A 16,064-nucleotide genomic window follows, 5' to 3' on the forward strand; every position below is an offset into this window, starting at 1 on the left:
AGGGTGGCCCGACCGCAACGAGGGCGTTGCGAATTCAGGTGGGGGAGAATGTTACAAGGGGAGACTTGTCCCACATCGGACTACCTAATAGTTCGAACTTTTGGGTAAATGGACAAGCGCCCACCCGTTATAATTGTCCAGAAGGCCAAAAAAATAGTTATAATTAGTTTGAATCTCTTTTGACAAAATAGACCAGACATTTCAAAATTTCAAGGGGTCGGTGTTTAAAGCCAATATCCATGGAATGCCTCTATCAACTGGGCTATCAATCTCTTCTCCCCAAAGCCAATACCAAACAATTAGAACTACATCACAACATTTTTTGATTTAAATATCAATCAATTTCATTGAGAATCATCAGCCTGGAAGCCCAGAATCAGAATTCCATCTAGCATTCAAAGAGCTGTTTTCATATATGAAGGCCCATTGATCTCAGTATTCTTCATTAACCAGCTGAAAGGCCCAAAACTTCCCTTTTAAGAAATTATGAGTGGACCGCTGGTTTGAACCGACGACGAATAACGCTTGTTCACGGGTAAGTCAAACCGGTTGGGTTATTTTCCACTATATATTGGAAAAAATTAGGTTTCCTCCAATGATGTTATCTCAGTCGTTCTCAGGCTCCACAAGACTGAGCGACCGGCGATTGGACTGCATTCCCGGCGTCGCACGCCGTCAAGACAACGACTGGCGATCATCCTCTGGTCAATTTCGACAATCACTAGGTTTCTCTCTCCTTTTTGGCTTCTTGAACGATCTTTTTTCTGTAATGTTGTCTCGGCAATTCGCTCCTTGGTCCGTCAGCCTCGAAATGAACTGCTCTAGATTATCTGAAATTATTTTCATTCATATACGAGTGTATTGATTGTGTGAGTAATAATCACGGTTTCTTGTGTCTGCATTGTTCTTCCATATACGTGAATATTTTAGTTCTGATTAAGTGCGTAGAATTTGCGAGAATATGGTGACTAACCTTGCCATTCATTGCCAAAGATTTTCTTGAATGTGTTTATAATTCTTATAAAGTTTAATTGGATTTAAATGCCGAATTTTATTCAAATTCGAGCCTTGAAGTTGTAGCTTCCGTTGTGCTATGGCTTACAAGCTGTAAAAATTTCGTTTCCTTTTCCTTGGATGTGTTCGTACGTTGTTTTATTTCCTCTATTTTATCCCCCCTCACTTATTTACTGTTGAGTTCTTTCTTTCTTTATTCTGATCACGCCTTCAGAAATTAGGATTTTAGTCTTGCTTTTTAATCCCACATGCATTTACTTGTGGTTTATTGATATGTCATTCTCTTGAATTTTGATACTTGTGAATCTTGTGATTATATGACATACATTTAGAACGGAGATGACTGCATACTATCTGTTTTTGGCTTTTGTTTGTTGAATTTTAATGGCCACTAAGTTTTTAAAGCATGTGCAACTATAGTTGCATTTTTTTAAAGTTTTCTGTTGTTTATTGCCAATCTGCTTGTAGTCTTGAAGATCACAGGTATTGTTGGACAACAAGACAAATAAAATAAGATGGGTTCTGCAAATGCATCCGGAGATTTGTCATCAGAAATGGAGGTGGACGCTTTTAGGCGCCTTTTCCCTCTGCGCTTTCATGAACGCCATCTTCTTGAGTCCATACGACCCGATGCTAGGCCCCTTGGAAAAGCTAGGGAGACAACTCTGGCCCTTGGTTAGTTTAGTATGATATTCTTTGAAAACTTTGTACTTTTTCACTTCTCATTAGGAATTTTCTGAATTCATGTTCCTGCTTGAATTGTCCCCCCCCCCCCCCCCCCCCTCTCTCAAATCTAGGAGCCGTTGCTTCTGCTGACGGATCAGCAATGGCGAAGATAGGTTGCACTGTAAGTGCTTATTCCCACTCCTCATGCTCTCTCTATCTCCCTCTGCACACACGCAAGTTTTATATTTTGCGATGAAGTTTTTTTGAATTAACATGAGTTGTTTATGTAAATTTAAGGTTTTATATGTGCTGTAAAAATTGTTCTTTGTTATCAGAACTGATTCACGATCTCATTTTTTCTGTCTTTGCACAGACCATGTTGGCTGCCATTAAAATGGAAGTCATGACCCCTGCAACAGATTCACCCGATGAGGGCTGCATAGGTTCATTATCTTCAACCGCATATTTTCTTCTATTTACGTTTCCTGTTTGCTTTTATCTACGGGCTATCAATGTGTAATTTCTGTCGTCTCCAGCTATTGATTTCCACATGCCTCCAATTTGTTCTCCACTTGTTAGGCCTGGCAGGCCAGCCGAGGCAGCACCAGTTGTGTCCAAGCAGTTGTCTGACACTATCTTGAGGCATGGCATTGTCATCTTGTTCTTTATAATTGCTCAGTTTTTTTCCCAATGTCATTCGGCTAGAGTTGTGATATTGTTCTGTTATATAGTTTTATCTATATCGTGATGGGTGCCCTATACTTTTTTATTTTTTCATATTGTTTTTGTTTTTACTTGGGTCACTTCCTTGTGGTTGCATAATGTGTAAATATATCATCACCACTTAGTACCAACTAGGAAAAAATATATATCTTCACCACTTAATGCATTTGCCTCATGTATATGCCTCTGCAATGCTCTTGCACTGTGCATGTACTAAGTACATTAAAGGCAGTTTAGTTACCTCTGTACTGAGACCTTCGTTCTGTATATGTGCCTTTGTATTAACTTGTTAGTGTGGACATCTGGATTGATTTTTTGAAAATGTGGGGGAGGTTTATTTATTATTATCATGTCATTCTCACAAAAATTAAATGTTGGAGAGAAAATCAGATAAATTATCTGTTCTTCTGCTGTAGCATTTTCTCCGTTCTATGAACTTCTGCCAACATTACGGATGTGCTTTCCAAATAATCGCTAGACGTGCTACTGGCTTTTTGTGGGTCTATGCCAAATAATTTTCTGTATGGAGTATATACGGTTTTAGTGATCTTAATTTTTTGAAAATTTCTTGTTATATACAGCGACTGACCTTCAATCTGAAGTTCTATTTGTTTCATCTGTTAGACTGCCACATATCTTTGAACTGACTATTTGTTTGAATTGATGCAGTTCTGGCATGATTAATTTGAAGGAATTATCCTTGGTCAGTGGAAAAGCTGCTTGGATGGCCTACCTGGTAATGGTTTTCAAGATCTGAATCAGTCGTTTCATTAATGCGAATCTGAGAAGCATGCCTTCTACGTATTTGACATTTGATTTGACTTCTTTTATGTGAATTGTTTTTGATGTAGGATATATACTGTTTGGATGCTGATGGTGCGCTTTTTGATGCTGCATTACTTTCAGCAGTTGCTGCTTTCTCTCATTGTAAGATATGAACTGTCTACATTTCTATCATTTTGTATCACTAAAGGCCCATTCCAGTGGAGGTGGTAGGGCATTCAGTGATACTTGTTAAAAATAAAAAAAGGAATAAGGAAGAAAAATTCTGAGTTACGGAACCCAACTCACATTAACTTACACCAGCAACCTGGAACCCCACTCGCACTAATTACACCAGCAAAATAGAGGCATAATTTATGCTTAATATTTGCTCCACAAGATTATACTTTATGTCATAACCAACACCTTCTTTCGAAGTAGTTCTTAACTTCTTGCAAAAACAAAGAGCTATACATGGCCAATGGGCACACTTTTTGGTCTGAATATGTAAATGAAACTGGTTGGCTGGATATGTATTCAAACTTGAATATTCTTTTCTAGTGAACATGCTGCAACCTTCTTTTTTTTTTTTTCTTGCTGCAACCTTACATATGCAGATAGATTTAAATTCTCTCATTTATCAATTATGGAAGAGCAGAAATGGTAGTAGGCAAAATTTCTCCAACTTTTTTGGAGAACAAGACTAGCATAGTAGTTGTGACTCATGGTCGGCTAGAGATCTACTAGCACTCGTGATTTTCTCCTCATGGGATTTTATTTATTTATTGGTTTCTTATGTTTTTGGTGTCATTTGATTTGAGATATGCTCGTTATTGTGCGTACTTCTGTATTAGGCCTATTGATGCTAGTATGAATTACTACCCTTAGGAGTCAGGATATGGTAGAAACATTGAGGGTAAGCATCATAGATCTGGATATTGGTGCTTACTTTATAGCATAATTCTGCTGTTCTAGTAATGCATATCATTACTTTATTTATTTATTTTAAAAGCAACACAATTTGGGGCCATTGCTTTGTGTAGCATGAGTTTTGCGGCTTTGAGTACAAGGGCAAGCGCTATGTACGAATAAATATCAATTAGTCCTTTACCCAGTTAACCTATCCTACTAGTACCCTGTATTAACAGGGATTAACACAACTATAGTCCCCCCCCCCCCCCCCCCCCCCCCCCCCCCCTCTCTGTCTCTCTCTCTCTCTCTATTTCTCTATCTCCAGAGCATATAATAAATGCTTGATTGATGATCTTGAACTTTCTCACATATTAAAAGAAGAATGAAGAAAAAAGAAAAGAAAGTGTTCTGTTGTTTTTGTTCACAACCCCCCCTATGTTCTGTAAACTCAATATGTTAAACTGAGTTTCGGAGAACAAAATGTTTTGCATATTCATTTTGTCAAAAGCACACCATACATCTTTGACAAGTCTCTTCTATATTTTTTCTCATAATGTCTACAGTAATAAGTTGTCAATCTTTTTGGCTATCTAGGGAGTTCTGTGGCATTTTGCAATGCCTGGGGAGTTAGAAACATGAAAAACCCAGTGCATGATGCTCTCACCATTGCGGGGTCTGGCCCGTCTAGGAAGGGTTAGATGTACGCAGCCTTAACCCCGCATGCGGAGAGGCTGTTTCCGTGTTTCGAATCAGTGAGGGAATGTTATTTTAGTTATATTTGTCTTATGTGCACATATTTTGTGTGGAAAAATTGCCTTTGAACGTCAATTCATGGTTCTCAAGCAATGTTACTAAAACACGTGATGCAGGACTAATGATATGTTGGGCCCCATTTTAGAGTTTGTCAATGCAAGGAATTATATTGATTGAATGACTAATACATCTGAGTGAGAATTTTCTCTAAAAAATTTTTCTTAAAATTTCTGCGAAAGCCCTTTTAGCATAGTGGAAAAGTGGTGGCGTGGCACTAAGGATTTGATTCTTATTGTTGAGGATCAAAAAATCTTTGCTAAGATTACATACTCTAAAAAATCTTTGTAGAATCAGTTAGTCTAAATTGGTTTCTCTGAATGTTTGTCCATATTGAAGTCACATGCGCCCTCTGTTGTTGGGTCCTGATCTTTCATTTGCAAGTCAGGTGAGCTCCACTCAGGCTGCTTTTAGAGATTTGTTCCCTGATTTGGTTTGTTTCTATTTAAACAAATTTCCGCAATTGCTTTTTTGCAACAAAGTAAACTAAAGCATTCCCAAGATCTCCTTGGTGTCTGACATGATCCCTAAATTTTATTAGTTTTATCTACTGATTTGAACTTGAGATGTATGGGTACCCAAGTTCATTACTTTTATCAAACATTCGAACTTGAATTCCACTTCAATCCATTATGTACCATTGACCGGCAATATATTTTGCACTCTGTTTATAATTGAACTTTCATGCCTTGCAGTGCAAATTCCAGTAGTTTCTTTGAATGATGATGGAAGAATAGTACTTGTTTCTGATGGAATTGAGGGAACAAAGTTGGAAACGGAGCCAGTGAATAAAGACAAGAGGACGCTCAAGTTGAGAAGCATTCCTTTCTCCTTAACATGCATACTTCACAAGAACTACATCCTGGCAGATCCTACAGCAGAGGAAGAGTCCATTATGGAAACTCTTGTAACTGTGGTATTGGATTCATCTTGTCAACTTGTGTCACTTTACAAGCCAGGCGGACCAGTTCTCGCACATACATCAGCTATCCAGGTTAGATTGCAGCTCAAGTTTCATATTGCAATGGGACCTAAAGTTCTACCAACATTACTATGTAATTAAGAGGACACATCAAATGTACCAAATATGGATTTGTACGTGTTTAAGCTGTGGGTCCTACACCAACTCATTAGGAAAAAAAAAATGAAGGCTGTGCCACAATCAAAGTGAAATCACAAAAAAATAAAAAAATAAAAAAATAATTGTGATTTTATTGACAGAGAATGATTCAAGGTTAGTTGGAATTTGAGAATAGTTTTATGCTCAAGAAAACCAATTTATTTTTAATTTTTAGTTTTGGTCAAATCAATAACCTTGGTGGAGATGTTGTATTTATTGGATATACTAGATGGTTTCTTTGAAAATCTGTAAATGAATTGATGGATTATAACTGGAGATGTATACAAAAACTCTTCTGTCAGTAACTTTAGTTGAATATGTCTATTATTACCTAATACTCAAATCATATTGGTGATTACTAAGACATGATACAAATAAACTTTGAAAATACAAAAGAATTCAGTTGTTGGCTGTTAATGAGTTGGCATGCTATGGTTGCAGGATTGTGTTGCTTTAACAAGACAAAGAGTGAAGGAACTCCAGAGCATCTTGAATGAAGCCATTGCTGATATGGAGGTGGACTAGCAGTCTGGAGAGATCCTCTATCAGTAGCAAAAGCTAGGTGGTAGCCATTCCGTTTCAACTCATTGCTGTTCATCCTCTCTTATATTGAGGTGATAGTAAGGATTTCAGACCGTTATTCTCAGAGGGCGAGGTCATTACTCAGTTTTGGTTGCATATGTACAAAGATTTTTCTTATGCATCTTGAGAGCAAATGATTAGCATTTTGCTTCTGGGAATGTGAATGCTTCTGGGAATGTGAATCATGGTGATGATTAGCATTTTGCTTTATTTATTTGTTTTTGGGGTTGGAAAATGGAGTTGTTACTCTTTTTTGGTGTAGTTTGCGCAAGGTTGAAATACACTCGAGGCACAGTGACTGTTGGTGACTAATAAAATTGGACATGATTTATTGGCATAGATAAAACTCGCCTTCTTAATTAGAAGTGCTTCCTTATGCTACCCTGAACCTGCATATATACTGGCCAGCTTATCTGGGGAATGCGTATTCCTTTCCTTTGTGAAACGAAGATCCTCAACCAGTATGTACAAGAAGGATGTTCAGAATGCTATTTGTTTATTGACAGCATTTTTGGAAGGCAATTGAACCTAGCTATATATTGATGACTGCATTCATGGAACTTAGCTAGCTATATAGACTATGTTTTCTTTTCTTAATCTCAAAATCGTATTTTCTTTTATGTGGAACAGAGAAAAAGTAGTTGGTTAACACTTCCAAGTATTTATGTTTTTGCTTTCCTTGTACAAGTGGAAGTGGGGAGAGGAAGTGGAAGGATCGAAGAAGGGAGTTTGCATTGCCCATTTTACCCCCATCTTTTTTTTTTTTTTTAATGACAATTGAATCCTTTTTTTTTACCCTTTTCATTCATAGAATTGACCGTTCGTTTCATACATTATTTACTAATAAATTATGTTCCCTCTTTCTTTCTCCAATTATCAAATCTCCTAAAATATCCTCGTATCCATTTGTGGTGTTTAAAAAGCTAATTAACACCTTGCCTTGGGAAATAATAATAATAATAAACACCCAAATGATTTGTTGGGAAAGGTGATTGATATTTCTTTTATTTAAAAACATAGGTAATAAAAATAAAGATTTATCACCCAAGTGTTTAGGGAACTATATCTTACAAAAAGAAAATTGATTGTAGAAAGTCAATTGTTTTTTTTTTTTTTGGTATTATTCATCCCAGTGACTTAGATTCAAATCTCACCTTCATTGAGATTGCATTACTTTATGATAGCCTTCTACTGCCATAGAAGTAATTTATTATTATTATTTTTACAAAAAAAAAAAATTAAAAAAAAGGAAGAGAAAGAAATTGAAGTAGAACAAGAGGAGGATAATAATCTAATTATAATTCGTGAGCCAACTGAGACGGTTAGTAAAATACAAAATAAACAATAAAAAAACACTAGCCATTTTTTACTTTAAAAAAAAAATAGAAATCTGATATAAAAAAAAACATGGATAACATTGAGTGAAAAAAGACAACCAGACCCAAAGAGGTTATAAATCATGATATGCGATGGGGCATACTTTTTTTTTTGTTTAGATCTTTTATTTAACATCTCAATTTTAGAAAAGTATATTTGGCTTTAATCAAATCAAATTTTCATCATTCTGTAGGAAAACAAGAAATTAATGAATATCTTAGTTTTCTTACTATACGAGAGTTAGAAGAGTAAGAATAAATTGAATAATAATCATATAGTCTGTTATTTTAATTTAGTGTGTAGAATCCATTATTTTTTAATTCAATTATTTTATTTTATTTTTACGAAAAAATGCATGTTACATATTACAGGATTCAAAATTTTTAGATTGCTATTTATATGATTTAAATAAGGAGGACAAAAATCTCAAGTGAAATTCCAAATTTGCATAGAAGCTCGTACAAAACAGGCATTGTTCATTGCAACGTGGCATGCCGTGACAGGTTCACCAAGTTGCAACTACACGTTCTCGCAAAGACAATCCCCCACTCTACAGTACTTATAAACCGTTAAACACAGTGAGAGAGCCCAGGGAGAGATCAATTGCAGCTTCAAACCAAAAAATTCAAATATTGTTTTCGATTAGCCCGCCATTTCTGAATCACAGAAACCAAAAACGTGATTTCGAAAATGGAAGCATTTCCATGTCCGCTCGAACTCACAGTTGCTTCGGCTCTTCTCCTTCTCTCCACCACTCCTCCTCCTCTGTCTCCTCCTGAGTAATTCAAACTCACTCGAATTTTGAATTCATTTTCTTTTAGTTTATGATTTTTATCTGTTTCTGATAGATAATTAATTTGTGTTTTGAATTTGTAGCAGTGTGAAGAAGATCAGTATTTCAGAGAGCTTGGGATTCAGTGATTCGAAATCGTGTTCATCGTCTGTAATCTGCGACGATGGCTCATCTGAGGAGACTCGATCGCATCGGATTAGGTTTGTCGCTGTTGTATCTCGTTTTCACGAGATGAAGCTCAAGGTAATCGAAATTCTATAGTATTTTCTCAGAGTTCTCTTTGTGACCTGATTGATTTTTTTTTGCTGAATTTGCGTTTTGGATTTGATCTCAAGCTTCATCACTTTTGAATTTTGAGTTCGTGTTGATGAAGCTCAAAGTGATTGGATTCTATTTTACTTCTTACTGATTTTCAATTGTTTTGTGCTTGATCATTTTTTGGAGTTGAGCAGTGATTTGTATGCTTCTGATTTGAAGTTCTTGATCATTGTTCTTGGTTTTCTATGTACGTAGTTTGTGACATGTTCTCTCACTCTATGGTCAAGTTCCAATTACATGTTCAGAGAGTAAGAATTATTTGTTCAAAGGCGACTAATCTATATAGCATATTTTTATTTATTTATTGAGTTCTCTCTATGGACTGATTTATTCAGCCGAATTTGAGTTTTGGATTGATCTGAAGCTTCGCTGTTTTGAATATGAGTTGGTGGTGAAGCTAAAAATAATTAAGTTGTGTGTTATTTCTTATCGATTTTCAATTGTAGTGTTCTTGATCATTTCTTGAAGTTGCATTGTGACTGTAGTGCTTCTGAATTGAAGCTCATGATCATTGTGTTTGATTGCTTTGTGATTTGTTATATGCTTTCTCTACGTTGATCCACTGTACTGCCCTGTTTGACTCTGTTTCCAAGTTCTCTAGTTCTGAATTTCAAATTGTTTTAAATCTATGAATTTAGCATGTAGTTCGGAAGAGTCGATCGAAGAACTTTAGAAGCTCCGGTCACTTGAAAATCTTGTCCGGCAAGGCAGCGAAGGTGCCGTCGAGATCTGCATCGGAGACGACTGAGGCTTCTTCGAGTCTGTCCAGTAGTGGCTCTAGTGTAATTTCCAGCGCGCGAACCTGCAACAATGTCACCCGAATGGGGAAGAGAGAGGCTTTGGCTTGTGATCTGAAGAGGAAGCAAATCGGCTCGGCTCTCTTGCACCACCGAGCCGAAGCCATCTTGAAGGTCTTGTCTGATGGTTGTGCTTCTGAATTGAAGATTCGTCAATTGCTCGGTGACAGCCCAGACACCAGTAAAGCGTTGAGAATGTGATCACTCCCTCTCTCTCTCTCTCTCTCTCTCTCTAGAATTGATAACTGACCACGTGTCATAAGAGTGTGACGTGGTACACTATGGCTTATCCAATCTAGTGCTTTTATTGTAAAAGTGACCAGTATGGTTGGATTATCACAGCCGCAGATTATATTAGAAAAGTAACAAGACTGGATCAACGGTGATGATTATTTAAACTTTGGTATACGTTTGGTAATTTGAGGATTATTAAAATCAGTTTTTTTTTTTTTTTTTTTTTTGTGCAGGTTGCTAAAGTTGGATGAGGTCAAGAGGTCGGGCGCAGGAGGCCGTAACGACCCCTATATTTACAAGGTAACACAAATCACAATTTTGTACTCAATTTTATTCAATGCCATGCATATTTATTTAAATGAAAAATATAATTGCAATACGTTACTGTTGTTAATTCATGTGGATTTAACAACTAAAAAAACGGAATTGCGTTACTTTGGTAGAAGTGTTCAAGTACCTCAATGTATAATTCTTTCTTTGAACATTTTGGTCCAAAAATCATTTATAGAGAAAAAAAGTGAAATTGAAACACTTAAACTGGGCATGCTATATAATACACGAAAAAGAATGTGTTTATATATAATTTGTTCACAGTTTACACACACATGTTTAGGGCCTGCTACATAGCAGAAAAATCATTGACATTCTACTAAAAATTTGAATTTTTGTTCCAATACAATTTATTAAGGTGGATCTCCTTTACCTTTTCAAAGAAGGTTATTAAAGGTCCAAATTCCGAACTAATTGAGAATCTAACCAACATGTGTGTGTAGTGGTCACTAGTCAGCAGAAATAGTTAGGATGTGTGTGTGTGACGTGTCTATAATTGTAATTTTGGAATTATTAGACTGCATACCTCTAATATTTTGACAATATTTTGTGCAGATAGCATAGCATGATAAAGTAGTGAGCTAGACACGGCTATATCAAGTCTTTGTATAGAGGGAGACTTCAGTAATTACACTACTGGGATAATTTTGATTTAAGAAGAAGGTGAAAATGTGGGTAAAACCACACTAATGATGCCATTATCGCAACTATGTATACGGCGGAGGGGCCTTTTTTGGTCCAGTAGAAGAAGTACTACTAAACCTATGTTCATATGTCCATTTCTTTTTCTTGTTTTTTGTTTTGGTTTTAATGGTAAGGTTCATCCTCTTACAAAGAAATAATACAACATTAGTAGGCCATGAAATCTATGTTCATATGGTCATTCCACTATCACAAAGAAATAACACAACCTATGTTCATATGTCCATTTCTTTTTGTTGTTTTTTGTTTTGGTTTTAATGGTAAGGTTCATCCTCTTATAAAGAAATAATACAACATTAGTAGGCCATGAAATATAGTACACTTTTTATGATTTTTTGCTAAATTCTTATGATAATGAGCTTCATGCATAATTTTTTTTAAGTTTGTCTACAATTTGGGAATTACTCTTACCAGTCTTGCATATATGGAATAGAAAAAATCCTTGTCATAACATGAACACCGTGCAGTTGTATTTGAAGAGACTGATTTCGATTCGGATTTCAATTATCAGGGAAAATAAAAGAAATTAAACATTGAATAACACGAAAAGATAAATTTTTTTTAATCTTTCGATGAACATAACTTTTTCAGACTTGTCATACAAAAATAAAGGGGTGAAATATAATGTTGTGTCCTGAATTACCTTTTAGGGCATTTATCCATTGAACGATAAATCAAGAGTTTAAAAGTTTTGGATAGGGGTGTTCAAAAAATCCGATAAACCGAAAAACTGCATCGGATCGTACTGAATTGGGCGGTTTAATAACACTAACATATCAATACAATTAAGCACTCGATCGATCACCTAATTGCATAAACCCAAATATATAGTTAAAAAAAAATTTTAATCAACACACATCACCCATATAGCCTATAGGTGTGTTTTTATGTATAGTTTTTATGTATAGCAATTGTACGTAGTACATATAGCCTATACGTGTTCAAAAAATCCGGTAATCAAGAGTTTGATAGTTTTGGAACATGAATTATTCGAAGGGTGAGTGTGATAAACACGATATTTTCATACGAAGTTGGATAAGGACATAACCGCCTTAATCCAACACCATCTATAATAGAAATTAACAAACGAGAGAGAGAGAGAGAGAGTTTCCACATAATTATTATTGATTTATTACATAATAATAAATTAATGATATGACAAATCAATAGCAGCAGGAGATAATTTAGGAGACTATATGCATTGAACAGTCGCTGTTATGGAATATCCAACCTCTGACAATATTCACGATCGAGATATCAACCAGTTGGGATTTTGAAATTCCATCTTCAGTTTCTGTTTTATGCACCACCAACAAAGATTCAACTCTTACAGTTTCATATGACCAAATCCTCCTTTAAATGAACCATAAAGTGGTTGTGATCTCTTGAAACTGAAAATGTCTTCTATCTGAACAAAGTTGGTTTCAGCTGGTTCACTCTTGTCGGTTTTAAACTCCGAAGAATGTAAGTTCCCATACACTTGTACACTTAGTGTTTTCCTTCCAGGAGCACCAACTTTTACATATTCATTAAAGAAATCTATTAATTCCTTTTGAGTCAGCTGCTTTAATGCTGCAACCTGTTTCAAAGCCAATAAAGAGAATATATCAAATTTGACTAGTAATGTTGCCATATAAATTGTTCTCTCTTCGTGTGGTTTCCTTCCAATATATTTTGTTGGTTCCTATTAGCAAGGCATCCAAAATGAAAATCACAAGGCTAGAGAGAGAGAACTTGTTTTATGAATCAAAATCAAAATCAACATGTTTTATGAATCAAAATCATCAAACTTGCAATATACACATAAAATTAAAGGGCTAGCCCAGTGCAAGAGGATCCTGCCATTGGGTCTAGGGAGGGTCAGATGTACGCAGCTCATACATCTTCCCTCCGCATGGAGAGGTTTTTTCCAGTTTCGAATCGTGACCTCCAAGTCACAATAGAGCAATCTTACCATTGTGCCAAGGCCCACCCTTACTTTCAATATATACATATACATATCAAAAATACTTTCTACTACACAAATCATGATCTCAGAACCCTAATTTCAAGTCTCATTTCACACTTGCAGTCGGAAAACAGTAATCACAGAATCACAAAACATCAAAAATCTAGAACATTAATTATAATAAAGAAGCACATAAACAAAAGGTTAAAACATTAGAGAGAGAGACGTGCAACAGGGGAAGCCTGGGTTATAAATGTTTATAAACGCAATCAGTGATGAATAAAAGGATTAAAGCAAAATTAAGCTCAGCAAACGCAAAATTGGAAAATGGATATAGAAGTGAAAAATGTAGAGATGGGGGGAGGGGGTTTGGTGGCCTGAAACACTTGGGTAGTAGAAATGTTGGTGAAGAGTAGAAGTGAATGTATAGGAGGAAAGAATTGTGGACTTTGTTGGTGGTGTGTGACTCTGCGTCAATGTGGGATAAATTGGTGCAATATTCAAATATATACTTGCAAGAATCTATATTTAACTAATCGCGTAAAGATATTTCAAATCTTTATACCTCACACTCTCTCCTATCAAATTTGAGGGTACCATCAGAAATTTCTCGCCAGTAAAATCCAGATTCTTCCCTTAGATTTTTGTGCTTCTCAAGCTTCATATCGATCAGTGCATTAACATTGCTCTGTGAAACAACCAGTTCAATAGTTATAAAAATGTGTAGAGTGGATCCTTACAAAATCAAGCAATTATATAGGCAACTAAACATTAGGATGATTCAACAAAATGGTCCACAAAACCAAGTAATTTAAAAGAACAATATAATGACAAAAACTAAATGCAGCACAGAAAATGAATGAATAAATAGCAGATCCATTCCACTGAGCTTCTATTTCCCTATCCTAAATTATGTTCAATTATGAGATCTTGTATGCCTAACTGCCAACAAAACTATTTGCAAGACACAGACTAAGTACCAATGGCATAGTTTCAAAGCAGTAGATGATTTCAATAGTCTTCGGTCCAAGGGTTCAAAATACTGCGGTTGACAGAATTGACATTCAGTTACTAACAGTTCAGTGATGAAACAAAAAAATATAACCCATATAGTGAATCTAAGCAGTTGAGATAGCCCCTATATATGACTGGAAATCAAACTATCAAATGAAAAAGTATGCACCAGATCCTGATTCAAGGTTTTTAATTAACTAGTTGAAACTCAATATAGTGCCAATTGCATCTACTCCCATTGTAATAATCCTCTTCACAGTAATTTGACAAGAGAAACTGCTAGAAACGCATTGTAACAGACATGCATATACGAACTACAGCAGAAATTTTAGCTGACTTCAAAGGTTTCCACCTGTCCTCGACATCCTAAATGCCCGTTTGGGAGCAGGGATTACAACACAATTAAATTCTTAGAGGTTAGGCCCTCCTTAAAGGCTGATGTTTGACCACACAGAGAAAGTGCATGTATCTAAAAGCCCAACTAGTTGGAGAGAAGTTTTATTGAGTTCAGCTGAGTTGATTGATTACAAATGACAAACTGCAAACCACTTTCATAAGTCACAAGGAACAAGGGAATGTGAAACACCAAACACTAACAACAGGTGGCTAAAAATGTCTTCAATCTTCACCTTCCTTTCAATAAGCTATGCTTTCTCTAAATCAAGTCACGCGTGTTATTGTGCCATTGTAAGTTGTAACCTGGTAAGATTTGAAGGCAAGATCCTTTCCATTTTTGTGGTTTTCAACAGACTTCAGATTAATTTAAGCAATTTAGTTGCCACAAAACTTATTTTTTCCCATAAAAAATAAAAGAATTAGGCATCAGGGAAATGAATTAAAAAAGGGAAGTGTCCTTTATATTTTTCTACTTTAGATTTTTAAATCCAAGCTGTTTGCTATGTGCTACAAATATGTTTCCTATGATGACGCATTTTGTCACAGATTTTAAAAAATTGCAGAAAGGAAAACATTTGTCCTTCCACAAGAGAAGCTAAGCATTAGTAAATTCAAAGACAAACTTAATGCAGAACAATATGTCCATGATAACGTGTGAACGGAAAGTTACGCATGAAAATAGCATTGTTAAACTCACCTTGAATTCATCATTGGACATCTCATAAAGTTTAGTCTCAAACATCTTGAGAAATGCATGCACTCTCAGATCAATATGTCTAGGACCCTGTCAAGCTCCAAAAAGAGTGCTTTAGAGGAGGTGATAAAGATTTATTTATTTTGGTAAGGTAGGAGGTGATGAAGCTTTCACAATAGGAAAACATTTCTATATACCTTTACTGTGGATTGAATAATAAACTGTAGCCCCCGAATACCAGAATCATTCCTACATTGAAAGAAATTTGGAAATTGACAAAATATATTTAAATTTCCATTATGCAAAGAAGTCCAGGAATAATAATCAACATTTACATACCTTTGCATGAGCACAGTGATGTAACCAAGTTGCTCAACTGATCTAAGCTGGTGAAAGGCAGGTTGCTTTGCAATCAGAGCAAAAAGCTGGAGCTTAACATTCAGCATGAAATCATCCTGATTAACCTGATATTTTAAAAAGTTGGCATGTTAGGGTTTCTAGGAAAGATGGTTCCACAAATGAATTTAAAGTACCAGTAGAAAGCATTTGAATTGAATGTCCTATATTATTATGACAATTGAGAAATCAAATAATCAGTAAAATAGAACCTTCCAACAGTGCGAAATTTTAGTTTGATTTGAGGTAAACTTCCATCATGGAGCCAGGAAATCTATTGATTTTCAGCTTATTGTGATGACAAACCCCTAACTCTCCCCTACAATCCCAAACAAACACCACCACCACAAAAAAGAGACGTCTCTATTCTTTACCCTTTCACTTTATTTATTAATAAGTACTTTGGGTTAAATGCAAAAAACACACCTGACATTGAATATAGTGCATATTACTAAACACCACCCCCCCCACCAAAG

General features: G+C 35.7%; 3 protein-coding genes across 5 annotated transcripts in view; 2 read left to right on the forward strand and 1 right to left on the reverse strand.

The window, feature by feature from the left end:
• The first annotated feature begins 585 nt into the window (after nt 1–585).
• LOC132291921 (uncharacterized) lies at nt 586–6,850 on the forward strand. 3 transcript variants are annotated; one of them, XM_059790315.1, is made up of 9 exons: nt 586–725; nt 1,483–1,689; nt 1,812–1,861; nt 2,054–2,123; nt 2,217–2,322; nt 3,073–3,139; nt 3,255–3,330; nt 5,583–5,881; nt 6,449–6,850. In XM_059790315.1, the coding sequence occupies exons 2-9, from the start codon at nt 1,530–1,532 to the stop codon at nt 6,530–6,532; spliced, it is 912 nt and encodes a 303-aa protein (XP_059646298.1). In that variant the 5' UTR covers nt 586–725; nt 1,483–1,529; the 3' UTR covers nt 6,533–6,850. The 3 variants fall into 3 exon arrangements, with proteins under 3 accessions (XP_059646298.1, XP_059646300.1, XP_059646299.1); XM_059790317.1 differs by having other exon boundaries at nt 592–725; nt 1,491–1,689; XM_059790316.1 differs by lacking the exon at nt 586–725 and adding an exon at nt 732–869.
• Nucleotides 6,851–8,569: 1,719 nt separating this feature from the next.
• Nucleotides 8,570–11,002, forward strand: LOC132288907 (uncharacterized). The gene is made up of 5 exons (XM_059789896.1): nt 8,570–8,745; nt 8,843–9,002; nt 9,716–10,071; nt 10,342–10,561; nt 10,994–11,002. The coding sequence occupies exons 1-5, from the start codon at nt 8,657–8,659 to the stop codon at nt 11,000–11,002; spliced, it is 834 nt and encodes a 277-aa protein (XP_059645879.1). The 5' UTR covers nt 8,570–8,656.
• Nucleotides 11,003–12,142: 1,140 nt separating this feature from the next.
• Nucleotides 12,143–16,064, reverse strand: part of LOC132291958 (insulin-degrading enzyme-like 1, peroxisomal) — a 70,168-nt gene continuing 66,246 nt past the window's right edge. Inside the window, exons 22-26 of the mRNA XM_059790318.1 lie at nt 15,532–15,656; nt 15,390–15,441; nt 15,196–15,282; nt 13,654–13,776; nt 12,143–12,719 (exon numbers count right to left, since the gene is read on the reverse strand). Coding sequence (XP_059646301.1) covers nt 12,468–12,719; nt 13,654–13,776; nt 15,196–15,282; nt 15,390–15,441; nt 15,532–15,656 — 639 coding nt within the window. The 3' untranslated portion in view covers nt 12,143–12,467. The remainder of the gene's footprint in view (nt 12,720–13,653; nt 13,777–15,195; nt 15,283–15,389; nt 15,442–15,531; nt 15,657–16,064) is intronic.

The sequence above is a fragment of the Cornus florida genome, unplaced genomic scaffold, assembly GCF_030987335.1.
Source record: "Cornus florida cultivar Cherokee Brave unplaced genomic scaffold, ASM3098733v1 CherokeeBrave_3.0.0_Hap2_Chr02, whole genome shotgun sequence".
Taxonomy (NCBI): Eukaryota; Viridiplantae; Streptophyta; class Magnoliopsida; order Cornales; family Cornaceae; genus Cornus; species Cornus florida.